This window comes from Lutra lutra, chromosome 7, assembly GCF_902655055.1.
Source record: "Lutra lutra chromosome 7, mLutLut1.2, whole genome shotgun sequence".
Taxonomy (NCBI): Eukaryota; Metazoa; Chordata; class Mammalia; order Carnivora; family Mustelidae; genus Lutra; species Lutra lutra.
Window position 1 is genome coordinate 64,142,085 of NC_062284.1, and position 26,474 is coordinate 64,168,558.

Genomic DNA, 26,474 nt, shown 5'->3' on the forward strand with positions numbered 1-26,474 from the left:
AGAGCAAACCACAGAGCCTCGAAAGTAACTGGCTATTGCCAGTGAGAAATAATTCCTCTCTCCCGCCTACCCAACCCTGCCTGGGCCAACCCAGAGCACTTGAAGGCAGCCAGCCAGCCGCTGTGCTTCCTTAGGGGCGAGTTGAGGAGCTCAGACTTGACCAGCCCCTTAAGTCCTGTCCAAGAACGCAGGGAACAGGGTAAAGAGAAGTGCGACCCCAGGCTTGGTTGCCAGGTTTGCACTTTTCCCTCTCCAGCGGACCCAGCTTGGCCCAGTTGCAGCATGACTCTGTGGAATGGCCAGCTGCCTTTCTACCCCCAGCCCCGGCATGCCCCCGGCTTCAGCGTGCCATTGCTCATCGTCATTCTGGTGTTCTTGGCCTTGGCCGCCAGCTTCCTGCTCATCTTGCCTGGGATTCGTGGTCACTCGGTAGGTAAGCGGTAAGCGGGTGCTAGATGCTAGGGCGTGAGGGTCATGGGCAGCTTGTCTGTGAAAGACCTAGGACAGGTGCTACTGTAACAAGGACCTCCGTGACTAGTCAGATGAAACGTTGAACCAGAGGAGCATAGGTGGAGCAGCCCCAGAAGTCTGGTACAGCAGGGACCCCTCCCTGCCCAAGGACTGGGAGAGGTGGAGGCCCTGTGTAAGACATTCTAGACTGACCCTACCTGGATCATCCAAGAGGCTGCTGCGGAGAGTGGGTGCCCAGCCCAGTAATCCAGGAGCTAATGTTAGTCTTCACATGCTGCGGGAGTTCCCCTCCTCTCCTCAGACTGGGCTGCACTCTGATCTTAGCCTTCAGCTGCTCACCAGTCGACCAAGAGGACAGAAACCAGCAGCTGAGACTGGTGTGCTGGGTTGACATGCATGTGTATGTGTGCTCCCATCCTAAGGACTGAGGGACTTCTTCAAAGGATTCGAAGCTGTAGCAGATTGAGTACTTTTCCTTCGGCAATTCCCCCCCGCCCCACCTCTCCCCGCTCCCAGAACCTAAGTTGTTTTTCCAGTCTAGGAGTACCTGGCCTCCCTGAATTTCGATCTGTTGTCAGTTTCCTTGGGAAACTGGTGCACCTAGGAATATCTGAGAGGCTGCATTCCTACCTCCTCTACTTGGCAACAGGACCCTGGGGCTGCCCTCTCCTGGGGGAGGTGACCCCAGCCTGCCTGGCACTTCTAGACTCACTGAGCCTCATCATAGTAGTGACTCCAGTAGCCGGCAAGACCAGGACCAGGAGCCAGGTAGCTGGGGGAGTGAAGGTGATGTGATAACACCAGGCAGGGAGCCAGGTTGCAGGGTGGACTGGGAAATGGGTCTAGGGAGGCAGAAGTGCCCAGCTAGAAAACATCAGATATGCCAGTGGCTCCAGAGGGACTTGCACAAAAAGCAAGACTGACTTTAGCTTTAAAACATCAGGAATATAAGTGGGAAAAAAGTATGGGGGCAAGAAGGGACAGTTGCAAGGTCACTAAAGCTCTAGGTGGCATGGGGTCAAGGGAGGTCTTGGGGACTCTGGTGGCAGTTACCAGGCCTGACCCAGGTGCCTGTTCCTCCAGCGCTGGTTCTGGCTGGTGAGAGTTCTTCTCAGTCTGTTCATAGGCGCGGAAATTGTGGGTGAGTGTGTGGTGCCACAGATGGGGAGAGGACCTGGGGTGAGGATGGAGGTGGATGGAGGGCACCTGGGAAAATGGAGATATGGGGTCTGTTTGCTGCACCCTCTTTCCGTTCTTCAGCTCATTCTAGTGCCCGCTCTTCCACCCTTACCATGCATACCATCTCTCTGCACAATGTCCTACCTGCCATGACCACTCCCCTCATTCCATCTCCCCAATCTTCTCCCTAACCCTCCTCTCCGACACTGGTGTCTCTCCCCACAGCCGTGCACTTTAGCGCACAATGGTCAGTGGGTGGGATGAACACCAACACATCCTACAAGGCCTTCAGCGCAGCACGAGTCAGCGCTCACATTGGTCTCCACGTTGGCCTGGAGGGAATTAATATTACGCTCACAGGTGAGGGGGCTGGGTCAAAGTGAACTTCTGGATTGGCAGACCCCATGGCTGGGGGAGTGTGGCAGGGGCAGCTGGAGGAAATCTCAGACCCCACAGGCTCGAATAGTTTTTAGCCCTCGTGGATCCGAGTCCCCCCCCGCCCAGCTGCCAAACCCATTTCTCTCACACCTCCCCTTTCCGACACGTACTAGCTTAGTTGCGGCGTCCCGGGTTGTGCGCAGCTCCATGACCCCGGTCGCCCTCGGCCTCCCGTCGCAGGGACCCCAGTGCAGCAGCTGAATGAGACCATAGACTACAACGAGCACTTCAACTGGCGTCTGGGTGAGAACTATGCCGAGCAGTACTCGGAGGCCCTGGAGAAGGGGCTGCCTGATCCTGTTCTCTACTTGGCGGAGAAGTTCACGCCAAGCAGTCCCTGCGGGCTCTACCGCCAGTACCGCCTGGCGGGACACTACGGGTCCGCCACGCTGTGGTGAGTCTGGAGGGAAGGCACGTGGGAGGGAGGGAGTGTCGGGGCCGGGCCGGAGGATGTGAGGTCTATGTGAGCATAGGATGTGAGCAGCTACAGCCCCACTGCCCCGGCCGTGAGAATTACCGCCTCTCCGGTCGGAGAGTCTTGAGGTCCACACAGACCGTCGAAACCCAGAGAGACCCAGCAAAGGCTGGGAGTCGGTTACTCCCCGGGAGGGTTCCCCTGCGCCTTCGCCATCCCAGCCCCGCCTTTCGTACTGTGGTAGGGACCCAGAGCAAGCGGGGCTGGGGGAAGCCAGCTCACTGCGCGGCGGGTCCGCTCCGCAGGGCGGCGTTCTGCTTCTGGCTCCTCTCCAACGTGCTGCTCTCCATGCCGGTCCCGCTTTACGGCGGCCTCGCTCTCCTCACCACCGGCGCCTTCACGCTCTTCTCCATCTTCGCCTTCGCCTCCATCTCCAGCGTGCCTCTCTGCCCGCTCCGCCTGGGCTCCTCCACGCTCACCACTCACTACGGGGCCGCCTTTTGGGTCACCCTGGCCACCGGTAAGGACCAAGGGGATCGATTCCGGGAGGCTGGGGGTGGGGGGCGGGATTTATACTGATGTGTTCGTCTCCCGTTTACAGAATGAGTTCACATATATTATCTAATATATCTTAATAGTTCCTAGAAACAGGCAATTATGCCCATTTTACAGATGAGGCAGGGGGCTCTGAAGGGCTGGGGGGTTTGCCCCAGTTAGCGCGTGAACTCATGTATCACGTAATCCATATTAGAGGTCTTTCTGCCGTGTGCGTGGGGGGAGGAAATGAAAGGGATAGCCCCCAAGGGTTGTAGGGGGCAGGCCAGACTCTGGCCTGGAGCCCTGACTACCGTTTCTTTCTGTCCGCGCCGCCGCAGGCGTCCTGTGCCTCCTCCTCGGAGGGGCGGTGGTGAGTCTCCACTACTCTCGACCCCGCGCTCTTCGCACCTTCTTGGACCTAAGTGTCAAGGACTACGGTAGCCAGGCGAAAGGGAACTTGCCTCTCATCCTGAGCAACCCACTGCATAAGCAGTTCGGAGCCCTGGACTTAACGACCAGCACTAACCTTTGAGGGGTATTCAACCTCGGACTCCTACCCGGCCTCTGCTCCCTGCAGGCCGGATAGCAATACCTGCTGGGCTCCGGCCAGGGGAGCTCCGGAGGGTCACTGCGCCACAGGCGCCGGGAAAAGCAGGCGGCCTCAGACGTGCCGCATGCCTGCGCCCGGGGAAAGGTTTCCCAGGGTGAGATGTAAATAAATTTTTTCCTTTTTAAAAAAAAAAACTTGTTTCCATTACATTCCATGGCTTTTCCAGGCTTGGGGGATATAAGTCCTCGGCAGATTTCTCTGAGTTGGAACAGCCCGCTCCATTTTCTCTGCCTTGCCACAAGGCTCTGTGAGAGGGGCGCCCTCTAGTGAGCCCAAAGGGGAACCCGCCTGAGCCGGCGTCTTCCTGAGCTGCCCCAAGGTGGATGGCAAGTAGCAGTGACCAGACAGGTCGCCTTCCCATTTAATCTCCCTCTGCTGGCTCAGCTGAGTGGACTAGGAGGGAATGGCATTTCTGAGGTCATTTGCTAACCAGTTTATTCACTAAGAGGTAGTGTCCAAGGGCCAAGGTAGATGTCAGCAAGGCATTAAAATGTAAATCCTGGGATTTTTTTTTTTTTTTTAGGTCCTTGGCAAGACCTATAATCTTATTTGACAAATTTGAGACGTGAAGCTTAAAGATAATGTAGCACATTCGGTTAATATTAGACCTGGGACAAGAAGTTTGGTTTCTTCTGCTACCCAGGGCTTTCATTGTACCAAGAGATCACACAAGTAAAAGAAGGGCAAAAGGGACCCAGGCAAAAGGAAAATAAGAGGTACAGAGGGATGAGGGGGACTACATGGGAACCACATTGTAATACCCCCACCACACACACACACACACACACACACTATGTAGATGAAGCAAAGTTTCAATAAATGGTCCCTCAAAGAGGCAGGGCATCAAGGGAAGACAGGGTTGCTGTGCAGAAATGGACAGCACCTGCTTGCTTTTAACATGGAGACAGGATTTATAGGCAGCCCCAATGTCTGCTTAGCATATTAGGGCTTTTTGTTTGTTTTTGTTTTTACACCAGTAGGAAGAGGCTCTTTTTCTGACTCCACCTACAGATTGGGGCTGGGGACAGATCGGATATAACCCATCCTGCAGTCAGTTCTGGTAGGTTGATGGGGCTCCAATGATATCTGCAACCAGACTGGAAGTCCAGGTGTCCACCAGGGAAAAGAACCTTATAGGGCACAGTCAGGCTCTCTGTGATGCTCCTCCTTACAGCATGCCTCCGAATAAGCTTCTGACAGAGGAATGTCCTGGGGCTCAGGACTCTCAGCTGTGGACCGGTATCGTGGGCTCAGGAGTCCCCCTTCCTCAAGATTCCACTCCAGCGCAGGATCCTTGCCTGTATTCTGGTTGAAGAAAGCCTTCAGCTTCTGGGGCTGCACCTTGTGGGCCACTGCCATGGCCAGGCCGAGTAGCATACAAAGCAGTCCTGGGGATGAGACAACAGGTGTCCTGCCTTGGTGATAGTAATGCCCTCCCAAGGATATCTTCTCCCAAGAGCATCAGAACAACTCTAAGAGAATTGCTGGAGTCCCTGTTTCAGGGCAACTTGGGCTCAGAGCAGTGACTGACTTAGGGTCATATGGCTGGTGTGGCTCTGTTGTTCTGAGTTTGAGACTCTAAGCCCAGTGCTCTTTGCATTACATCTCAAAAGAGAGAGAACTCTGAAAACAGAGAACCCTGGGGGAAAGGCCAAGCACAGAGGAGGAGGCATGAGAAAGGGCATGAGAGAAGAGGAGAAGAGAAGAAATCACAGGACAATTCAGGACTATGTGAGGCAGGGGAAAAGAAGGATGGAGGACACAGAGAAGAGTGTTTGGTGGAAGTGAGCAGGGACATAAGACTGGAAGATTTGGGAAATTGCTGGGTGAAGATAGAGTGAGGGGCTGAGGGAAGTGACAGAGACAGAAGACACAGGGAGTAAGCATCTATGGAGGTGAAGGGGGTCAAAATGGGGAGAGAAAACCCAGAGATGAGTGATGTAAGAGAGATGGGGCTTTAACGAGAGGAAAGGCATCCTGGCCCCCAGAGGCAGACCCTCAACCCCCACCAATATGGTGGTCCCTGGCCCTCCCTCCCTGGCATTAAGCTCTCCAGTGTCTGGTCTTCAGGGCTGCACCTCACCTGTGGTCAGTGTGAGCCAGAAGGCAGGCCCATGGTGAGTGTGCAGCGTAGCAGTACCCAGGCGCAGGGCACAGGGTGATGTGAGTGACGTGGCCGTGGAGAAGAAGAGCAGTCCCAACAGCTGGAAGACGCCTGTGGCCAGCACCATGTGGCCACCATAGACCAGCACGGGCATGCACAGCATCACGTTGGCCAGCAACCAGCAAAGGAAGGCCACCCTGGAGAGCCAGGACCCATTGAAGGCTGGCCTGGACCCCTCTACTTGGAAGGACCCAGGTGGAGGCTCAGGGATTCAAGCATACCCCAAAGATGGGAGATAGGGATTTCTGCCTATAGGTTTCCCAACCAAGCACTGTGGGGCTGGTGCCACCCGGTCCCACCAGGGATTTCCACATAAGTGAAGGAAAGATGGGTAGAAACTCCATTCCCGGATCTAGGCCAGCAGGGCCTCCATCCCACCCTCACCAGAGCATGGCTGAGGTGTAGTGTCCCGCCAGGCGGTACTGGCCATGTAGACCACATGGGCTGTTTGGGGTAAACTTCTCAGCCAGGTAGAGCACGGGGTCCGGCAGCCCTTTCTCCAGTGCCTTTGTGTACTCCTTGGCATAGTTTTCACCCAGCTGCCAGGTGAACTTCTCATTGTAATTGATGGTCTCATTCAGCTGCAGCACTGGGGTCCCTGGGGAATGGGGCAGGTGTGCTCAGCAGGAACCCCAGGACCAGAGTGGGCATTTGCCTGGGTAGGGGCTCATCACATTGGGCAGAGGGACAGGAGCTGGTCTCAGTCTCTGGAAATTTCCCTTCCTACCATCCCCCCCCCCCCGCCATCCTGTAGATCCAAATTAGATCCCAAAGACACAGAAGAATCTTCTCCTCCCTCCCAGGTTAGAGCCATCCCTCACCTGTGAGTGTAATGTTGACTCCTTCCAGACCAACCTGCAGCCCCACATCAGCGCTGATCCATTCGGAACTGAAGGCCTTGTATGATGTGTTGGTGCTGACCTGGCCGACGAACCACTCAGAACTGAAATTCACAGCTGGGGTTGGAGAGGTGGACATGTGGGGACTCAGTAAGGTCCAGGCATTACTGGGTTAGAGTCAGAAGGAGAGCTATAAGGGGTCTAGGTCTGTTTTGCTCATAATTAAATATCCGTTAACTAGATCAGGGTCTGAATCACGGTTAGTTTGTCAATAGTATTTTTGCCCAAGATGAACAAAGGGTCAGAACCCAAGATTTCTTTTGGTGACACTCTGCTTACGGCCCTCCCACCCCTCCCTCCCCTGAAGCAGAAGATGCCATGAGGAAACAGGGAGAGGAGAGGCTGGCTGCAGAGGGAACTAGATGGGACAGAGGCAATTGACCAGGATTATACTCACCCAGGATCACAGCCCCGATGAATAAGCTGGTCACCACCCGCAGCAGCCAGAACAGCCTCTGAGTCACAGGGTAGGTGGGGTTAGGGACGAACACCCTCCTTCCAAATCCACCCTTTCTCTTTCCAGACTTGGGTGTGTGTGGGGGGGGGGGTTCTAAAACTGGGGTCACTTGGTCAATTGTGATCAGAGTGTCTGGCATGTAATAGGTGCTCAATAATTATCCATTGAATCAATGACTAGGAAACTCCCTCCTGGGGGTGGGGGCCGGTGACACTTTCTCAGGACTGAAGTCTCTTTCCTGAGTCTGGTTGTAGTCAGAGAGTCTGGCCCCCTCACCTTGAGGCCAAGATCTCTCTGGGGCTGGGGTCTCTAGGGCTGGGATTGTTTCTCACCATCTTGCCCCGAATGCCAGGCAGGATGATGATGAAGGTGACCAGTGCAGTCACAAAGATGGCAACGATGACGGCCAAGGTGGTGTCCATTGGGAAGATCGGCTTGCGGCCCACATAGAAGGGGAATGTATGTCCCAACGAAGCCATTTTGCCAGGGTTGTGCAGGGGAGGTGTATGCTGTAGGACAATAGGCATGTATGTCTATGTGCCAGGCACTATTCTTGGTGCTGGAGATACAGCAGAGGATAAACTAGCCCAGGTCGCTCAACTCTGGAGCTCACCAGACGCTACTGCTACTGCCATTCCTCTGCCCCTCTGCCATTCATCTCCCTTTGTTTCCACTGTGAGGGCACAAGGGTCTTGGTCTGATCAGTCTCTGTTGCCCCATGCTCCTTTCCTAACCTGCAGGTCCCCTAAATCAGGGACCCAACTACCCTCAAGCGTTCTCTGCTCCCTCTGGGACTGTGTTAAGAAATATAATTCTCTTTTATCTCTCTCAGGCCTCCAGCACAATCAGACAGATCACAGGACATAAAAAGGTCTATGTTTACTATCAAGTGAAGGCATAAGGGTGAAAGATGGTATAGATTACAAAAAGTTGGCTTTCCTTCTCAGTTCCCAAAGAAACAAAGGCCAGAAAGCATTGCTAAGTATCTAATCCAACTACATCATCAGAGGGCTGATTCCCAGGCCTGGCACGGCTCGCACTGGTCTGTCCAGCTTTCTCCAGCACCCTGGCTCCTGCTCTGGCAGCTCCAGAATAAACAAACTAAACTGAGTTCACTTTATCTTACAGTCAATGATCCCAGCTCTGCCAATATCCCTGTGTGTGATCTGTACTGGAGCCTTGGTTTGCCTGGAAGGCTCCATTATTTATAGTCTGACCCGGTAGTGTCTTGTTAAGCGATGTAATGAAAGAATAAGTTTGGAGTTGTGCAGCTCTGTGTCTGATTTCAGCCTCTGCCACTTCAATAGATGGGGGAAAGGGGACATTTTATTGCTCCATTTATCTCTATACAACCCTTCTTGGAGGGAACCCTGGGCTAGAATCAGTTCTGGGTCCAGTTCTATTCCTTACTAACTTTAAAACATTGGGCAGTCAAATGACAACCTCCCTGACCCTTGTTTATGATGCTCATCTACATTTGTTTATGATGCTCTCCAGCTCCACTCTATTTCTAAATTCTGCGATTCTTCTTTAATACTTTGTGGCTCCCAGCCTTCCACTCTCTTCCTCGGCTGGCCACCTCCTATGCTGTCTCTGAGGTAGCATAGTGTCAGGCAAAACCACAAAGTGACAGTTTTCTTTTAATCCTGTATTTTGGACAAGTCACAAAACCTCTGAGTCTCAGTTTTCATATGAAGTTTGTTTGTTTGTTTGTTTTAACTCTTCAATTCTTCCATTCTAGAGGAACAGGTATCTCTTTTCCTCCTGGGCTCTCAGTCCAATCCTGCCTGCCTTCACTACCACCTTTCTTATTAGCCATGCCCTTTCTCTTTACAATTTTTCAGCTTCTCTTTCCCTGCTGGCTCCTTCTTCCAGGGATATGTGTAAATTTCTCCCATCTTAGGAACACAAAGGAACACAAGCACAAGACTCTCTCCCTTGACCTTCTTAGTCCCCTCCAGTTACTGTCTTATCCCACTCTCCCCTCTTCACAGCCACGCTTTCTGGAAGAACAGACTATGTTGGTGTTTTCACTGCTTCATCTCCTCAACCCATTGCAGTCTGGCTTCTCTCTCCAAGAACTCTCCAACTTCTCCATTAGGTTACCACAGGCTAAATCCAAAGGGAAGTTTTCACTTCCCATCCTTCTTGACCTCCCTGTGGTATTTGGCATTTGGAAGTTTACCTCTTTCTTGTCCTCCTTAGACCTCCATAACACCAGGCTCTCCTGGGGTCTCCTACTTTTGGCCATTCCTTTTGTGGCTCCTTGGCCAGTCCTTCTGAAATGTTTCTGTTTCCCAAGAGTCTGTCTCGGTTTTTTATTCTAGCACTCTTCATGATGCCCTAAGCCAAACTCATTTATTCCCGTGGCTGATGCATCTCAAATATATGTCCCCAGGTAGACCTCTTACCAGGGCTCCAAACACAAAAGGTCCAATTACCCTGTTGACATTTTCACTTGGCTTTCACATGGATGCCTCAGATTTAATAGGTCCCACGCTGAATTCACTGTCTCTGCTCTACTTTTTATTCTGTTTTGTCTCTTTGGTGGCATCACCACTGTATCAATAAAATAAATCAGAAAGCTGGAGCATCTTACCTCCTAAACATTTCTTGAAACCATCCATGCATTTCCTTCTCTACTGCCCTAGTTCAGCCTCATATCATCTTGCCTGGTGCCAGAACATTTTTTTTCCTAGCAAGCAAATATAATCCTTTTACTTCTTTGCTCTGGGAGAGCAGAGATTAGACTTCAATCACAATCTCACAATCCCATATGAAGTCCTCTGTAATCTGATCTCACCTCTCATCGCATCTCTGTCTTTGGCGCAGCCTAACCTCCAGACATACTGAATTATTGGCCTCTTCCTGAATCTGACATGCTCTTTCAAGTCTTCATGCCTTTGTATTTGCTTTTTCCTCTGCCTGGAATGCTCTTACCCTTTAGCAAACTCATTTTCACCCTTCAAGTCTCAGCTTGTGTTACTTCCTCTGTGAAGTTTCCTCTGACACTATTGGGCCAATGTGGATGTTCCCACCTCTAATAATCTGATTACATTTTGAATACACCTCTATGATCACAATAATTACACCCTATTGTAATTGTTTGAACATTGGTCTTCCCATTAGCTTCTAATCTCCATCTTTGCATTCCCAGCATGTAGCATATACTACTCAGTCTGTGGGGTGAATGAACGAATATATGAACGAGTGACTTCCTCTCCCTGGAGGTGGCATCTTCTATTTCACACACAAGAGGGAGCTCTAGAAGGTATTAAACTGTCATTCAACATTGTCACCAATATAGGGCTAAGATTGGGCAGGAAGGGATTTGACCAACCCTATCCATTTTTAGTGCTTTCACAAAATTTTGAGAGAGCCTCTTCCAGTAGTTGGAATCCAAAGCATGAGTGGTCATGTTTAATCGAATCTGAAACATACATTTCAACTCTAGCTGAAGATAAATTATTAAGAACTTGTGGATTAAGTTATCTTTTATAAAATATGATATGCTACTTATTTTATTTATTGGCTTAAGAATATTTTATATATGACACCTAGACTGAAGCCATTACAATTGTGATAGAAGGCTATATTTTTAAGAAAAGTCTATAAAATGTAAACATCTTGGGTAATAAGGTAGGAAGATAAAGCAAGTTTCCTGATACTATGAATATATTTTATATGCCGAATTTTCAAAAACAAACATTTGCAATATAAGCAAATAAAGTGTAATGTATTTGGGTTAGCGTTATATGTTAGCATTATTCCTACATATATTTTAATGGGAGTTTATAAAATATTTTACAAGAATGGCTCATCTCTACTAATATCATGCTTCAAAGAAACACTAACAAAAGTCTCTCTAAGTACAAAAGAACAATGTTAACTTATTTCAATTCTCCAAAATATTTATTAAAGATGACTAAAGAAAAAAGATAGTTGGTGGATAAAATTCACCTTCTTTAATTTCTTCTTACTTAACTTAATGAATTAGGTTTTCCTTAATCTGCATCCCCTAATCTAAAGTTAATTTTGGATGACCCTGACCCCAAATTAGTTTTAATTTATGAAGGTAACAGGCTTTCTGCATGAAGTGGTGGGACTGAAATGAAAAGTCCCTGTGCCCCGCCATCCTGCTCTTCCTACAAAGCTTGTAGTTTCCCTCTGGAACATTTTCCTCCTTGGCTTGCCAAAGAGGCTCTGACAGTAGAATTTCCTCCAACCTGAGAAAATCTCTTGTCAGTCTTCACTCAGTTCTCCCCTCGCTCACCACCATGACTGGCAGATATACACAATGGACACCAATATAAATAAGACAAGATACAGTCAGACATACACCTATAATTTCATGTACACAGAAATATAGACACAAGAAGTAAGTAGTTCTCAGTAACATAGAGAACTGGACACAGAAGCCCTCAATTAGAGGCCCCAGTGACAAAGCTGAGGTGCTTTCTCAATGGGCTGGGCCAATCCCCACACTCGGGTCTTCCTTCCTCCCTGGCTTGGAGAAGTAAGGGTCACTTTTTCCCCTTTCTGAATTCCTTTAAAATACTGAAACATTTCTAATGCTCAGTTGTGTTTCAGACAGTTATCTAAACTTTACCTATCTCAGGTTGAAGTGGAGTTCCTGTGTGTGTATGAGGGGTGGGCAGGAAATAAAGTTATACATCTTTAAGAAAATTTAGCCTGGTACAGTTGGTCTTTAGTATTCAAAGTTGTCACATGCTTTCTTAGTGCTCTGTGTCCCCTCTTGTAGCCTCCCTCTGCCCACCTCCCCCATCTTCTGGAACCCAGAAAGACTACGAATTCCCTACAAAGGGGGAATGGTTGACATGGCTGGAGTTGCCACAAGTTCTGGTTGATGACACACAGCTACTAGAATGTGGTACTTTGTTTCTCTGGTTGGGGTTGGTCCCATTCAAAGTTTACAGCTCTAGCTGGCTATGGGGACCCTGTCAGAAACTCCTGTCCCGGCCTCTTCTCTTGAAGAAGGCGTGTGGACATTTGTATGTGTGTTGTTGCACTAAGTGTTGAAATAGAAGATCTGAAAACTGGGGTTGGGCAGGAATCCCCAGTAAGGGCTGACGTGAGTAAGGAGTCCCGGGGTGCTGAATCATGCAAGTCAAACTATCTAGTCTCCAGGGAAGCCAAGATAAGGATCCCATGTCTGTAAACCTAGTGGCATTTATGGCCTCCTCTTCATTTCTTACCAAGTCTCCATTGAGGAACTAACTGGCTCTGGATCTGAACTTGCCCTTGGGTGGATGCGGGAAGTACGCCCCTAGGGGCCGGGGCAGGGACGGCACTCTAAGGCTCCCTTCAACATCCACCCCCCAACAGGGACCGCACAGACCCCAGCAGCCCCATCCCCGCCACTCACACCCGGACCACTGTTTCCTACCTCCGCGTCTCGCAAACGATGCGTGCGTGGCAGCCCGCGCGACTCGCCTCCTCCTTGTGGAACCTCACCGGCAGCGCTTCTGGGGGTGGGATTAGGGCGGGAACTAGGGCCAGATGTTCTGTCACCGAAAACGCTCTCCCCTTTTCTAGGCGGAGCTCGCGTCCCACCCCCACGCTTCTCCTAATGCACTGAAGGACCAGACTTCGACCGGGCAAACCGGGTCCGGGGTGCTTCCCCGCCCACCACTCCAAGTTGCTCTCAACCTTCCCAGACCGCACCCGAGGCTCTGAGGCACTGCACAGCCCCCACCCCCCTCCTCTGCCTGGGACAGAGGAGGGACGGCGCACAAGAGCAGTCCCCTCCGCAGCCATCCCTCTGGCCCCCCTCCTCCTGCCTCCTGCCCCGAACCCCCGGCGGCTCCCGCACAAACCTAGCGATGCAGTCCGGGGACCGGCGGGGCGCGGGCGGGCTCTAGGGCCTGAGACCTCCGAGAGCTCAAGAGGAAACCTGCGGGGGGTGGGGGGGGTGTTGGTTAGGGTTGCCACACTCTTTCAGGGTCTTAGGACTAGTGCCCTGCTTGGACGCCTGGCCTGGACTGTCGGCATTGACCGATCCTCTTGGTCTTGGAGCGCACATCCGAAGGTGTGGAGAGTTTGGGGGAGCGCCTCCCCGGTCCCCCCACGCCCGCTCCCCAGCCACAGCAGACTTGCCCCTTTCGCTGTCCAAGTGGCCGCACTAGCCGAGCCCTCGCCACGGACCGGACCCGCCTGAGCCCTTCGAGCCGGCGCCGTCTCACCTGGCGCGTCCCGGTCCCCTCGGAGTACCTCGGCGGGTCCCCGGCGCGCCGGCTGGTATCCCGCCCCACTCTGCCCCGCCCCGCCTCAGAACCCCGCGCGCAGTCCTTCACCCCCAGCCCCGCCCGCGCCGCGCAGAGCTGCGGAGAAAGCCGGCCGGGAGCGGGCGTCGCGGCAGCGCTGCGAGCGGGGAGGAAGCCCATCCGCCCTTGGGGGTCCAAGGACGCCGCCGCCACAGGTCAGACCCGGACGGCCCGCGGGCCTAGGTGCTCCGGGGGAGGGACTCCGCCCGCGTGGCTTCGGCGGAGCGTGCCCCTGCTCCGCCACGCTTTTTGAGGGAAGGGGAATTCTAGCCCTGGGCCCCCTGCGCCTCGGTTGTTAGCCTGGAGCTAAAATTGAGCCTGTTCAGACCTCTTCCTTCCACACCTCCACCACCAAAGTTTTGGGTTCTTCGAGAACTGGGAATGCTGGGTGGCCTGGTTTGCTTGAGCCTAAAGGATCTCTGCGGAGGGACATCAGGGAGGTAACTTTGGGCTTTTAAGAGTCCAGGCTTCCCCTCAGCCTTCCCTTGGGACTGGACTGGAATCCCTATGGCCTTGGCTTATATATCTCCCACCTCAGGGTCACCATTGTAGGACTTCAGGCTGGAAAAGTAGCCATGTGGGACAAGCACAAGGTAGGCCTGTGTTCCCTCTGGAGTTCTGCCGCGGCCTGCAGCTTCACTGCCCTGTCATAAGGTTATGCCCTCCACTCAAGGCTGTTAGAAAGTTACTGAACCAATGTTGTTGTATAAGTCATTGTGGCTACCCACCCGAAAGGAGTGGTTTTTAAGCATGCCCACATTCCTCTTCAGGTTTATCCCCACAGCGGGGCCTGAAAGTTCACTGCATGCTTTTCCCTGCTGAGTGGTCTCTGGGGCCCAGATCCTGAAGACACGGTGGAAGGAGGGAAGGGGCAGAGCATCCTAGATAAGGGAAGGACCACCGTGACCAGTTCAGCATGCCCATCCTTATGACTTCAACCATTCAGGACCCTGCTTTTCATGCACTATCAAAGGTCACCATGTGGACAGTCTCTGGGATGGAGTGGGTGGAGTGCTGACATTTTGAGTTATGACAGGGCCTAAGGTTTTTCACTTGTTTAATGGGAGATGGCAAGTTGGGACGAGCTCACCCTCTGGGACTAGACAACCTGTTCAGGAGTCCTAAGGGTTTGGTTTGAGATAAGGCTTTCTCTGATAGTTCCCCAGTCCCACCCCCAGCCCCCAGTTTCTATGCCACCTTTGGAAGGTCTTTACTGGTCTGAGGCACTTCCTGTGCCAGTCAAGAGTCCCAGCCTGAGTCCCCTGCTGCCTCTGTTTCCCTCTGGTCCCTGGGTGATTTGTTAGCCTAGGGAGAGAGAGCAGAAAGCTGGCACCAAAGACAGGAGAGCCTGGCACTGCATTCTTTGAGTCCACCAAGAGGAGCCTAGCTCCAACTCACCCTCTGTCTACATCCCATTTACATAACACCTGTTGCCATTCTTGCTTTGTTCAGCCTCATTCTCACATTCGATTCTGGCAACCATGCTAGGAGATAGACAGTTCAGGCTTGGTTACTCCCATTGCTGGAAGAAGTAACCAAGGTCCAGACCAGGTAAGTGACCTGCCTAAGACCACACTCATGGACTAGCAGCAGCTCAGTGTCCTGGCCCCCAAGTAAGGCTCTGTCCAAGGAACATATACTTCAGGAAGCTGCCAAAGCAAGGTGTTTCAGTTAATCTAAGAAGGTAAGTCCAGGAAGGCAGAGATTTCTGTCCGCTTTGTTCATCACTTAATTTCCAGCTCCTAGGTCAGCCAGTGCCTGCTACTTGTCAAATGTTTGTCGAGTGAGTGAAAGATTATTGGGAGACCAGGAGTCTCCTGCTCTTTGCACCCCACTGTGGTGTTGGCCCAGGCCACACGTAGATTCCCAGGGACCTTCAGAGGCCCTGGCCTGCCTCTCCTGAATTGCTGGGACTCATTCTTCCTGTTATCTTCTTCTAGGGTCTCCATTTTAGGGTGCTTTAATATCTGAGCCCAATTATCATATTCATCATGGGTTTCTGTCTGGCTCTGGCATGGACACTCCTGGTCGGGTCATGGACAGCCATGGGTAAGTACAGATTGAAGAAGTATAGCTAGGAGCAGAGGAACCCTGCTCTGTCAGCATTTCCCATTTCATTCCTTACAGTCTGGAGGCCCTTTCTCTCTTCTCTGTCTTTCCTCTTTCTTCATAAAGTAAGGACCCCTGATCCCAAATGGGAAAAGACTGATGAGGCATACAAGATAATAAAGGATCCTGTGGTCAGACTAGACCAAAGCTGAAGGGAAGTCACCAATGTTTCAAAACAATATGAACAAAACAAAAACAAAACCAGCCAACCACCACTACTAATATGAGCGGTCCGTTTGATTTCATCTTGTTTCTGTCAGCTTTGGACAGTCTCTTACTAGACTCTGAGGCCATTCTCTGAAGTCTGGGTCTCTGAGAAGGAAAATAGGTTTAAAATGCTACAAGTTAGGTTAAAAAAGAGCCAGTTCCTGAAGTGCCTGGGTGGCTTAGTTGGTTAAGTGTCTCCCTTCAGCTTGGGTCATGATCCCAGGGTCCTGGGATAGAGCCCCACTTGTCTTTGTTGAGCTCCCTGTTAAGCAGGGAGTCTGCTTCTCCCTCTCCCTCTGCTGCTCCGCCTGCTTGTGCTCTCACTCGCTAGCTCTCTCTCTCAAATAAATACCTAACTTTTTTCTTTTTTTGAGAGCCAGTTCCTTATCATCAGGGGCAGGTGGGGGAGATAGAAGAAAAGGAAGCATAGAAAACCTTTGGAAAGTCTATTCTGAATGAAGGCAATAGACCCCTACAGCTTCTCCCAGGACAGAACTGTTTCCATTCTCATTCCTTCTAGCTCTCTCTTTGCCTTGACCTTGGATTTTCTTTTTCTTGTTAGCTCTTGCCACTTATTCCCAGGAGGCATTCTCCCTTTTGCTCTCCCCCAAAGACCCTCCTCCCCCTTGTTCTGCCACCAGTTCATCTTTCTTTAGAGATCACATGTATGTAGCTGTGCCAGTTCCTGCCCCAAGTCCAGGATTCTTAGCTGTCTTTGCTCAAACATCAGAGCCTGAGTCATTTTCCTTCTCTGACCTTCTGATGAGTGAGTGTGCACAGGAGAGGAGCTCTGAGATCTTGTGCTTGGTCTGAGTGGAAAGACAATCAGGAATGGGTCTCTCTCTGGCTGATGAGGGTCCTTTGTTCTGTTCCCTGAAGTGAGCAGAGAGAGAGCTTCCGCCCTGTAGCCTTCTAGTTTGGGGAAAGAGATCTGACTGGTCATCTGATCTATTGACGAGAAGGACCTACATTCCACTTCTGATTCTGGATCCTTCCCTCCCCCTTCACTGCCTGAGTTCTTCCCTCAACAACTGAGTGCTCCCTCCCAGATCCTAGTTTTTGGAAAGTATAATAGAGTCAATAAGAGGAATTACATGAGGAACATGATGCCTCAAAAGAGGAGGGGCTAAGGTTATCCTATGACCAGGCAGTCCCTGATCTGGTCCCCACCCCAGAACCTGGAAAAGAGACCAGAGTAGCAACAGGCCCCAGAGCCACAGCCCCAGGGCCCACACCCTTGCCCTCGCTCTGCTGAGCAGGAGAGGGCTAAGCCCCTCTCCATACTTCCCCTACCCAGGGAGTGGTCACAGCATGACCTCTCCTTCCCTGGTTGGAAGAGTGGTTGGCTTTTGGGGTGCCGCTGGCTCCTGCTCCGTATGATATCTTAAGGCTGGGAATGGTTTCTGTCCTGCCTTTCCCCGCAGGAGGTGTGAGGGCAGTAGAAGGCTCCTGTGTGCCCTTCCACACCACCACTGTTCTCCAGCTCCCTCTTGTTCTGGTTATTTGTCAGCACACACCGCCTCTGGCTACACCGCTTCAGTGCTCCCTGCCATGTTTCCACGAGCAGCTGGAAGACTGAGCTTGAGTTTGAGTATCACTTTGTCCTCCATTCTCTCCCTCTGCTGCCTGCCTTCCACACTGTGCTGGGTGTCCACCTTCTGCTGCTCCTCTTGCCAGGCTCCCAAGAGCCTTATCCTGCAGGCTTGCCTGTCCTCTCATGCCCGGACTCGCCCAGCTGCCCCTTCTCTCTGTTCTCACACAGGAGCTCAGAACCCCATTTCCTGGGAGGTACAGCGATTTGATGGGTGGTACAACAACCTCATGGAGCACAGATGGGGCAGCAAAGGTAGGTGAGGGCCAGGTAGAGACAGCCCCAGGGGCAGGGTTGCCCGAAGGGGCAAGGGCTGGCAGCCACCAGCAAAGGCTCATCCATTCTTAAGGTTTTAGGATCTGTGGTATGGAGGGAAGCCTGGGAGAGAGGGGGCAAGGGAGCTCCACTGAGGATTTATCTTTGTCCCTACTCCCTCCTACCCCAGGCTCTCGGCTGCAGCGCCTGGTCCCAGCCAGCTATGCAGATGGTGTGTACCAGCCCTTGGGAGAACCCCACCTGCCCAACCCCAGAAAGCTCAGCAACAGTGCCATGAGGGGCCCTGCAGGGCAGGCCTCCCTACGAAACCGAACAGTGCTGGGAGTCTTCTTTGGTGAGGCCCTCAACCTCTGGGGGTGGGCAGCCAGTAGGGTTGGCTGGACACCTCTATGTCTGAGTGGGGAGTCAAGGAGTGAGGGAGAGAAGTGATGGAGGATCTTAGAAATGCGGGTGAGAGATGGAGGGAGAGGCAATGAGATGGGGTATTCTTACCCAAAACTGGATTAGCCTCTTGGAGGGTATTGAGCTAAAAGACACATCCAAGCCAAGGATAGGAAGAGTTTTATTTAGAACAAGTAGGGGAGAACATGGAGGATATTTCTCAAAGCAGTGTCTTCCTGAATAACAACACTGAGTAAGTTTCAGGCTAAGGGTCCATATGGATTCATGAAGGCACTTGTACAATGGGGAATTCCCCCTAGAATTTAGGCAAAAGTCATCTGGGAATGATAGAATCCAGGGCTTTTTTTTTTTTTTTTTTTTAAACAATTTTCTTACGGGACACCTGGGTGGCTCAGTGGGTTAAAGCCTCTGACTTCGGCTCAGGTCATGGTCTCAGGGTCCTGATACTGAGCCCCACATGGCATCAGGCTCTCTGCTCAGCAGGAAGCCTGCTTTCCCCTTTCTCTCTGCCTACTTGTGATCTCTCTGTCAAATAAATAAATAAAATCGTAAAAAAAAAAACAACCCAATTTTCTTTCTTTTTTTTTTTTTTTTTTTTTTCAGATTTTGTTTGTTTGACAGACAAAGATCACAAGCAGGCAGAGAGGCAGGCAGAGAGAGAGGGGAAAGCAGGCTCCCTCCGGAGCAGAGAGCCCCATTCGAGCCTTGATTCCAGGACCCTGGGATCATGAACTGAGCCAAAGGCAGAGGCTTTAACCCACTGAGCCACCCAGGCACCCCCAGAGTCCAGGTCTTAATTAATGGAACTCACAAGGGCTAGCAAGGCTTGGCATCAATTGTCTGCCTTAAATTGATCTGATATCTGAGTGGGCAAAGGGGTTTAAATCCTGCAAAGATAAATGAAGAATGTGCTTTGGGCAAGTAGTCATAAAATCACAAGATGTCTGGGGCCTAAAATGACTTTTCTTAAGTCAATAAAGCTATGTCTTGTATTTCTTTTTCTGGGGAAGAAAAAGTACAGGGAGAAAGTCTGGTTGGAGGAGGCATAAATTTGCCTCACATTGAGCTGTTGATGGGACTGCAGGTAAAGACAGGAATATGATAATAATCTGGTAGGGACTCTTGGTGGGACCCTATTCTCACTCTTTGCCCCTGTGACTCCTAGGACAGTCTCAGGGCAGGGTTTTGATTTTGGCAAGAGGGTTGGTGGGTGGGTGTCAAAATGGGGATGCTAGGGTGGTTGGCCAGACCCCAGTGACTGTGGGTTGCTGCTCCCAGCAGGAATGCCAGGCTCGTGCTGGTCACCCAGGTTGTCTATATTTGATTCCCCGTGTCCAGTGTTGCAGTGAGACTGGGAGATTCTCTGTGTGGGCTGCTCTCAGCTGCATGTTGGAGCAGGTGTTCCCAGCCCGACTGCCTAGGCACACTCACCAGGGCACCTCCCAGTTACCAAGGAGAAGACCAAACTGTCAATGAAAACAGTTTGGACCAGGGTGTAACAAAGGACTGGGAAGGGTGAAGGAGGTCAAGACTTGGGCTTGCCAAGACTGGCTGAGGAGTCTTTTGAAGCTTCGGGGGAAGTTGGGGAAGGCTTATAGATACTTGATGAAGAAGAGAGAATGATCCTTAGCTGGTCCTTGCCCTCCCTCCCCTGTTGCGGACAGGCTACCACGTGCTCTCGGACCTGGTGAGCGTGGAGACCCCCGGCTGCCCAGCCGAGTTCCTCAACATCCACATCCCGCCCGGCGACCCGGTGTTCGACCCCGACCGGCGCGGGGACGTGGTCCTCCCCTTCCAGAGGAGCCGCTGGGACCCCGAGACCGGACGGAGTCCCAGTAATCCCCGCGACCTGGTGAGACTAGGCGGCCGGGGGTCGCGGGGTCGCGGCCCGACAGGGCGGGGCGGGGCGGGGCGGGGAGAGGCTCCCACCCCCTCGCCCACCAATACCCGCTTCCGCTCCCCGACCCCCGGCTCACCCTGGCGGCTCACCGTTGCGGTGCCCCCGCAGACCAACGAGGTGACGGGCTGGCTGGACGGCAGCGCCATCTATGGCTCCTCGCACTCCTGGAGCGACGCGCTGCGGAGCTTCTCGGGGGGACAGCTGGCGTCCGGGCCCGACCCCGCCTTCCCCCGGGACGCGCAAAGCCCCCTGCTCATGTGGACTGCGCCCGACCCGGCCACCGGACAGCGCGGGCCCCGGGGGCTGTACGGTGAGGCGGCGGGGCGGGCTGCGGCGGCCGGGGCGCGGGGCGGGCCGGGGCGGGCTGCGGGCTGCGGGTGGCCACACTGGCGGTCACTCCGCCGCTCACGTCTCCCCCTGCGGCCCCGGCGCCCTGCGGCCCCGCGTCGCGTGCAGCCTTCGGGGCGGAGCGAGGGAACCGCGACCCCTTCCTGCAGGCGCTGGGCCTGCTGTGGTTCCGCTACCACAACCTGTGCGCGCAGCGGCTGGCCCGCGAGCACCCGCGGTGGGGGGACGAGGAGCTGTTCCAGCACGCGCGCAAGAGGGTCATCGCCACCTACCAGGTCGGTCACACGCCCCGTCCCCGCCTTCCCCCGCTCGGTGACCACACACACACACACACACACACACACACCCCGCGCGCGCGCGCGCGCGCACACACACCCACACACCCGGCTGCTGCGCGGGAGACTCCGCTGCCCCGCAGAGCCCTCCATCCTCACACAAACAGCCCCCAGAACTGGAGCTAACGTCTAGGAATGGACCCCGAAGATGAGGAGCAGGCCAAGGGCCATTATACACGAGACTTGGCTGTGGTTATTAGTTATTAGCCCACTGCCATCCCATGTTCCCAGTGGGGGACAGGCCTCTGCCCCTGTCCTGTTGGAGTTGCCTCCCTCCTGACTGCCCCTGCCTGGCCCTCACCTCCCACCGAAGCCTTCCTTGGGCTCAGACGGCTCTCAGCGTGGCTGCTCCAGCACTTGCCTCCCTTTTGCCCTGTCTTGACCCTCAGAACATAGCTCTGTATGAGTGGCTGCCCAGCTTCCTGCAGAAAACACCCCCAAAGTATGCAGGTGAGGGGAGTATGCAGGTGAGGGGATGCGGAGGGAGAATGGGGGAGCTAGCAGGAGTTTTTTGGGTGGGGGAGAAGAGGTGCAGAGGGAGCAGGGAGAAGAGGAGGGGAAGAAGGGTTGGTGGTTTAAGGGCTAAATGTTACTGTCCTCTCTTCTCCCCTTCCCCCAGGATACCGCCCTTTCCTGGATCCCAGCATCTCCCCAGAGTTCCTGGCGGCCTCTGAGCAGTTCTTCTCCACCTTGGTGCCTCCTGGCATCTACATGAGGTGAGGGCAAAGCATAAATGTCTGTGTGTTAGGAGGAATGGGGATGTCATTTGAGAAAAATCTGCCCTCAGGAGCCCTCAGGAAAGGATTATCAGTCTGAAGTGTGCTAATTTCCCCAGAGAACAGTGAATTTGGAGGGGGGAGAAAATTGTTTAAAAAGACATAATTGTGGTCTTGAAGCACTTTGTGTCCATTTTCCTACAGCTGGTGTATGTATAACCCCCCAATTAAACACAAGCTAATTGAGGCTTAGAGGGTGAGTCACAAACCCTCCTAGTCTGAAACTTAGGTCTTGACACTACACTGGGGGCATTTGTAGCTATAAGCACAGGACCTGGGTCTTGTAAGCCTTTCTAGGGAATCATAATTTAAAAAGTGTGAGAGCTGAAGAAAAATTTTGACTCCAAAATAATGAAAAGTGAACTTTAAACTAAAATATACATATTTAATTAAATGTATATGGAACAAAACATCAGTTTACTTTTTACAATTGCATTATAATTTGAAACAATTTGTTGGTTAGGAGCACCTGGGTGGTTCAGTCAGTTAAGTGGCTGCCTTCAACTCAGGTCATGATCCCAGGGTCCTGTGATGGAGTGCCCCATCAGGCTCTCTGCTCAGTGGGGAGTCTGCTTCTCCCTCTACACCTCCCCCCTGTTTATGCTCTCTCTCTCACTCTCTCTGTCAAATAAATAAATAAATAAAATCTTTTTTAAAAATTCATAGGTTTGATTTTCTTACTCTGGAACAATTTTTAGATATGCCTAATGATAGCCAAGAAATCATAGCAGTTGACTTATCCATAGACAAGTAATTTCAAAAGAACAACTAAAAATCCTTTTAAAATCTTATAACTCACATATATATTTAATGAATTCTGTCTTTGGGAATCGGGAGAGAAGAGGTGCTCTGAATAGAGCCCCATGTTTGTGTGTGTGTGTGTGTGTGTGTGTGTGTGTGTATACACTCAGTATACACACACACACACACACACACACACACACGGAAATGGAGAAAGAGATGGGGGAGGGGAAGCATGTGGATGCTTTGGGTACATTTTTAAATGTTTACAATGGCCTGGCCTCTGGCTATATCCAGCCTTGGAGACCAGCACTGACACCTGACTTTAGGACCCCATGGCCTAAGTCATCACGCCCCCACTCTTTGCATTTCAGAAATGCCAGTTGTCACTTCCAGGAGGTCATCCATACAAACTCAAGTACCTCCAGAGCTCTCCGGGTCTGCAACAGCTACTGGAGCCGAAAGGTCAGCACCGGGGGCACATATGTGGGTGGGCGTGTGTGTGTGGTATGTGTGTATGTGTGCACATGCATTTGTGTGCATCTGTGTCTGAGGTGTGTGATGCAGGTGGGCAGTAGGGCCGAGGGAGCCAGGTGTACATGCTCAAAAACCAATCCTCCACCTCCACCTGAGGGCTGTGTGAGGGACAGCGAGGCCTGTGCAGGTGTGGCACTACATTCATTGCTTCCTTGTGGGTTTTTCTTCTCCTTTGTCAGCTCTGAGTCCCTTGTAGACCTTGGAGTACCCCAGCCATTCCACCCCTCCCCCCAAAGAAATGTCCCAGTGAGACATACCTAAGGCAGTGTGTGAATGTGTATGTTGAGGGGGGAGCAAGGAGGAGGAAAGAATTCTGAGATTATCAGGGATAATCTGTCCCCCTCAAACCAGGCCAGTGTGGGTGAAGAGCATTGACAAATAATTTAAAGCAAAATCTGATACTTTGTGTAGAGAAGAAGAGAGGTGGGAGGAAAAGGGAGAAGAGGAAAGCACAGGAGAAGAGTCACAGAGCTGAACTGAAGAAGACCTCAGTGTTCTCCTAATTGTTTTATTTTAATTTAACTTAAATTAATTTTATCCCTAATGCCCTTTTTATTAAGGGGAAGGCACTGAGTTCAGAGAGGTCCTGTGATTTGCCCATGGTCATACACCTGTTCACTAACAGAGCAAGGACCAAGACCTAGCTGTTCTAGTGCCTTTGTCGATCATAATGTCAATTCTCCTAAGTGGAAGTAAAGTTTTAGATCCCTTGTGTTTGTGGGGACTTGTCTCCCTGCAGCATGAGCTTTGGATGGGGACATCACTCACCCTGAGTGAGGAATCAACCTATGGAGGAGGAATGGCCTGCTAGTTTTAGAGCAAACACCAGCACCGGGTGGGCCGAAGACATGCACTGTGGTGTGGGGAGATCCTGGCTGCTCAACCTCCAGCCCCGCCCTCTCTCCCCATTCCCAAAGCATCCAAACCTGCAAAGAGCTGAGGACGTGGATGCGCTGCTGCTGGGCATGGCCTCCCAGATCGCTGAGCGAGAGGACCATGTCGTGGTTGAGGATGTGCTTGGTGAGGCTGAGGCTGTCCCTTTCAGCCTGTGCCCTGCTGGCCCCTGGGTGGGGCTTCTGCTGGAGCTCCCATGTCAGGGCAGAGAGGGTGCCTGGGGCTAGGAACCTGTACTCTTTAACTGCTGAGAGACCTAGTAACCATGGTTCCCTCTGTGTGACTTCAGTCCCCCTGGGGCTGGTTGGAGCCTGGGTCCTGGGCTAGTGTTGCTGTGGTGGCCCTGAGCTCCCTCAGACTCTCTGTTATTTCATCCCCAGATTTCTGGCCTGGACCCCTGAAGTTTTCCCGCACAGACTACCTGGCTGGCTGCCTGCAGAGGGGCCGGGATCTGGGCCTGCCCTCTTACACCAAGGCCAGGGCAGCACTGGGTCTGCCTCCCGTTACCAGATGGCAGGACATCAACCCTGCACTCTCCCAGAACAACCACACCGTAAGGAGGGCAGGGTGGGAAGGTGGAAGCACATTGGCCCAAGACATGGAAGGCAGTCAGTGAGATACAAACACTAGAGACAAGTCCCTGGGGAGAGGGATGGGACTCACCCAGGTGGCATCCCAGTGTCATACACCACGATGGGAGTTACCAGACCAGCAGGATTTGGCAGTAGACCTTGTGACTCTGCAAATCTAGCAAATGTCTGTTGAGCATCTCTTGCATGCCAGGCACTTAATAGGCATTATCTCATTTGCTCTTCCAAAAACCATCTGAGCAGGTGTAGAAGATCCTTGACCCAGGAACAAGCTGTACTATTTTACACTTTTCTGATACTCAAGCTGCGTTTGGGGAGTCAACTGTCACACCCTGAGCTATCGCCTGGGCAAGCGACGTTGCTTGCCATCAACAGACCAGTTCTGGTCGCCTTACCGTCTTGGCATAGTGGCATTTCTACAGTTGCATGCTTGCTTTATTGCTTTTGTCCTTACTGTTTTATAAGATTGTTGAAAAGTGGAGAATTGAAAGGTTGATGAAGAAGCACTATGCACATGGGGATTGTAAGCTTTATAAAATCAATATAAAGATAGGGCTCACCGGGCACACCAAAAGTAGCAAATCTTTATCTTAACTGGGCCTTGCTGGAATTAAGCTGGGCAAATGTTTGTTTACATTGCAGAGAAAAGAATTAAAGTAAAGGTCAGGTAGAAAGTGCTGCTCATATAATGTTGAAGTCTGTCTCCAAAAAGCAATGTATATGAAGGGATTTGATTTTTAAGAATTTTTTTAGCTCTCAAGAATAGAAACCGTTTCTAACACATCATTCTACCTTTCCAACTTTTGTATCGATTTTGATCCTCAACTTTCATACCTTTTTGAGAACAATCCACAAAGGGAACTGGCTGCCCATTTTATTCCAACTTTCTAAAATAGGCAGCTGAGTCTGTGAGCGAGTTTCCATAATTGAGTTAACTTGTGTAAAGCACTCAGAATGGTGCCTGGGGCTTAATAAGTGAGTAATTGTCACTGTCATTTATTATTATCATCCCTGGGGCTGATCCCTGCAAACTACCTCTTTGCCCCAGGGTGGGTGCCAGGTCCTTGCACTCACTGCTATCCCTTCTTGGCCCCAGGTGCTGGAGGCCACAGCTGCCCTGTACAACCAGGACCTGTCCCACCTGGAGCTGCTCCCCGGGGGGCTCCTGGAGAGCCATGGAGACCCTGGGCCCCTCTTCAGCACCATTGTCCTTGACCAGTTTTTGCGGCTGCGGGATGGCGACCGCTACTGGTTTGAGAACACCAGGAATGGGTAAGGCCTGCCTGGGTCCCTTCCTCAGACTTCACCTTGGCCTGGGCCCCAGGCCCTCTGTGTATAATGTCAGCAGCCCCTTGATTCCCAGCTGGCCTCCCCCTCTCCTTGGCCTCTCTGAGCCCTGGGCTAGAGCAGGCATTTCTCTCCCAATACAACATCTCCCCAACTCTCCCACCCCCCAGGCTATTCACTGAGGAAGAAATCGCAGAGATCAGAAACACTTCCCTGCGGGATGTCCTAGTGGCTGTCACCAGCATGAACCCCAGTGCCTTGCAACCCAATGTCTTCTTCTGGCATACGGGTGAGCGGCCCAGGGGATGCTTGGAGTGGCCTGGGGTCTGGTGTCTCATCCCTCCTCAGCTGTGGGCCTGGTTCAGGTGTGGCTGGGCAGTAGACTTCAAGGAGGCAGTGAGTCATGGTTCTGCCCTTGGGAACTTTGGTTCTTGGCACCAAGGTGGCCACATGTGGTGTGTAGTTTCCCTTCTGCACAGCCCCAGGGGGTACCCAAGTGGGAGCAAGACTGAGACCCAGAGAGACCTAGGGAGGAGACTCTCATCTGCTGGGCTGAGCCTGGGGTGGGTGTGATATCAAGAAGGCCCAGTGCAGTGAGGCTATCCTAATCCCACAGCTGTGACAAGGGAAGTGCTGTGTGTGGTGTGTGTGTGTACATATGTGTGTGTGAGGGAGAGAATGGCTGAGGCTAATTTTTGACCCCACTTGCTACCTCACTAGGCAAACACCCCATTCTTGATATAATGACAAGGGTAAGCAGCTCCCACACCTCTGCTACCTAGAGGCCCCCCCACCCTATGTTTCCTGCTACCCTAACCTCCTCAGTGATTCTGTACCAGAGCCTCTGGCCCAGCACCCTCAGAACTCTAGCTTCCTCTGCCTCCCCAGGAGACCCCTGCCCGCAGCCAAGACAGCTCGGCACCGAGGGCCTGCCAGCCTGTGCTCCCTCCATCGTGCACGACTATTTTGAAGGCAGTGGATTTGGCTTTGGGGTCACCATCGGGGCTCTCTGCTGCTTCCCCCTGGG

At 52.2% G+C, this 26,474-nt stretch overlaps 3 protein-coding genes across 6 annotated transcripts in view; 2 read left to right on the forward strand and 1 right to left on the reverse strand.

Annotated features, from left to right (window-relative positions):
- Window positions 1-24: 24 nt before the first annotated feature.
- On the forward strand, window positions 25-3,744 carry DUOXA2 (dual oxidase maturation factor 2). The gene is made up of 6 exons (XM_047737820.1): window positions 25-429; window positions 1,555-1,612; window positions 1,876-2,010; window positions 2,269-2,482; window positions 2,809-3,023; window positions 3,379-3,744. The coding sequence occupies exons 1-6, from the start codon at window positions 283-285 to the stop codon at window positions 3,570-3,572; spliced, it is 963 nt and encodes a 320-aa protein (XP_047593776.1). The 5' UTR covers window positions 25-282; the 3' UTR covers window positions 3,573-3,744.
- The window catches only part of DUOX1 (dual oxidase 1), a 44,062-nt gene continuing 20,549 nt past the window's right edge, over window positions 2,962-26,474 (forward strand). Inside the window, exons 1-16 of one of the 2 annotated variants that reach the window (XM_047737811.1) lie at window positions 13,516-13,609; window positions 14,980-14,986; window positions 15,393-15,503; window positions 17,533-17,616; window positions 17,807-17,971; window positions 19,704-19,891; window positions 20,048-20,249; window positions 20,396-20,562; window positions 21,012-21,072; window positions 21,242-21,338; window positions 22,514-22,604; window positions 23,594-23,696; window positions 23,951-24,123; window positions 25,257-25,432; window positions 25,618-25,736; window positions 26,336-26,473. In XM_047737811.1, coding sequence (XP_047593767.1) covers window positions 15,446-15,503; window positions 17,533-17,616; window positions 17,807-17,971; window positions 19,704-19,891; window positions 20,048-20,249; window positions 20,396-20,562; window positions 21,012-21,072; window positions 21,242-21,338; window positions 22,514-22,604; window positions 23,594-23,696; window positions 23,951-24,123; window positions 25,257-25,432; window positions 25,618-25,736; window positions 26,336-26,473 — 1,822 coding nt within the window. In that variant the 5' untranslated portion in view covers window positions 13,516-13,609; window positions 14,980-14,986; window positions 15,393-15,445. Of the gene's footprint in view, window positions 3,024-13,515; window positions 13,610-14,979; window positions 14,987-15,392; window positions 15,504-17,532; window positions 17,617-17,806; window positions 17,972-19,703; window positions 19,892-20,047; window positions 20,250-20,395; window positions 20,563-21,011; window positions 21,073-21,241; window positions 21,339-22,513; window positions 22,605-23,593; window positions 23,697-23,950; window positions 24,124-25,256; window positions 25,433-25,617; window positions 25,737-26,335; window position 26,474 lie in introns of those variants that run through there. The other variant, XM_047737810.1, reaches the window with a different exon arrangement.
- DUOXA1 (dual oxidase maturation factor 1) lies at window positions 4,155-13,488 on the reverse strand. 3 transcript variants are annotated; one of them, XM_047737818.1, is made up of 9 exons: window positions 13,374-13,488; window positions 13,008-13,084; window positions 12,578-12,656; window positions 7,503-7,679; window positions 7,111-7,168; window positions 6,636-6,770; window positions 6,199-6,412; window positions 5,734-5,951; window positions 4,155-5,038 (listed from the first exon to the last, which is right to left on the reverse strand). In XM_047737818.1, the coding sequence occupies exons 4-9, from the start codon at window positions 7,647-7,649 to the stop codon at window positions 4,782-4,784; spliced, it is 1,029 nt and encodes a 342-aa protein (XP_047593774.1). In that variant the 5' UTR covers window positions 7,650-7,679; window positions 12,578-12,656; window positions 13,008-13,084; window positions 13,374-13,488; the 3' UTR covers window positions 4,155-4,781. The 3 variants fall into 3 exon arrangements, with proteins under 3 accessions (XP_047593774.1, XP_047593775.1, XP_047593773.1); XM_047737819.1 differs by having other exon boundaries at window positions 12,578-12,653; window positions 13,008-13,429; XM_047737817.1 differs by having other exon boundaries at window positions 13,008-13,429.

What these genes read in the sequence shown, in the direction of transcription:
- DUOXA1 (XM_047737818.1), bottom strand. Translation starts at nt 7,649, where the DNA reads ATGGCTTCGTTGGGACATACATTCCCCTTCTATGTGGGCCGCAAGCCG. An exon ending in CATCGGGGCTGTGATCCTGG is followed by an intron (nt 6,771 to 7,110) that starts GTGAGTATAATC and finishes CTCCAACCCCAG; the next exon opens with CTGTGAATTTCAGTTCTGAG. An exon ending in AGTCAACATTACACTCACAG is followed by an intron (nt 6,413 to 6,635) that starts GTGAGGGATGGC and finishes CCCATTCCCCAG; the next exon opens with GGACCCCAGTGCTGCAGCTG.
- DUOXA2 (XM_047737820.1), top strand. Translation starts at nt 283, where the DNA reads ATGACTCTGTGGAATGGCCAGCTGCCTTTCTACCCCCAGCCCCGGCAT. An exon ending in AATTAATATTACGCTCACAG is followed by an intron (nt 2,011 to 2,268) that starts GTGAGGGGGCTG and finishes CTCCCGTCGCAG; the next exon opens with GGACCCCAGTGCAGCAGCTG. An exon ending in TACGGGTCCGCCACGCTGTG is followed by an intron (nt 2,483 to 2,808) that starts GTGAGTCTGGAG and finishes TCCGCTCCGCAG; the next exon opens with GGCGGCGTTCTGCTTCTGGC.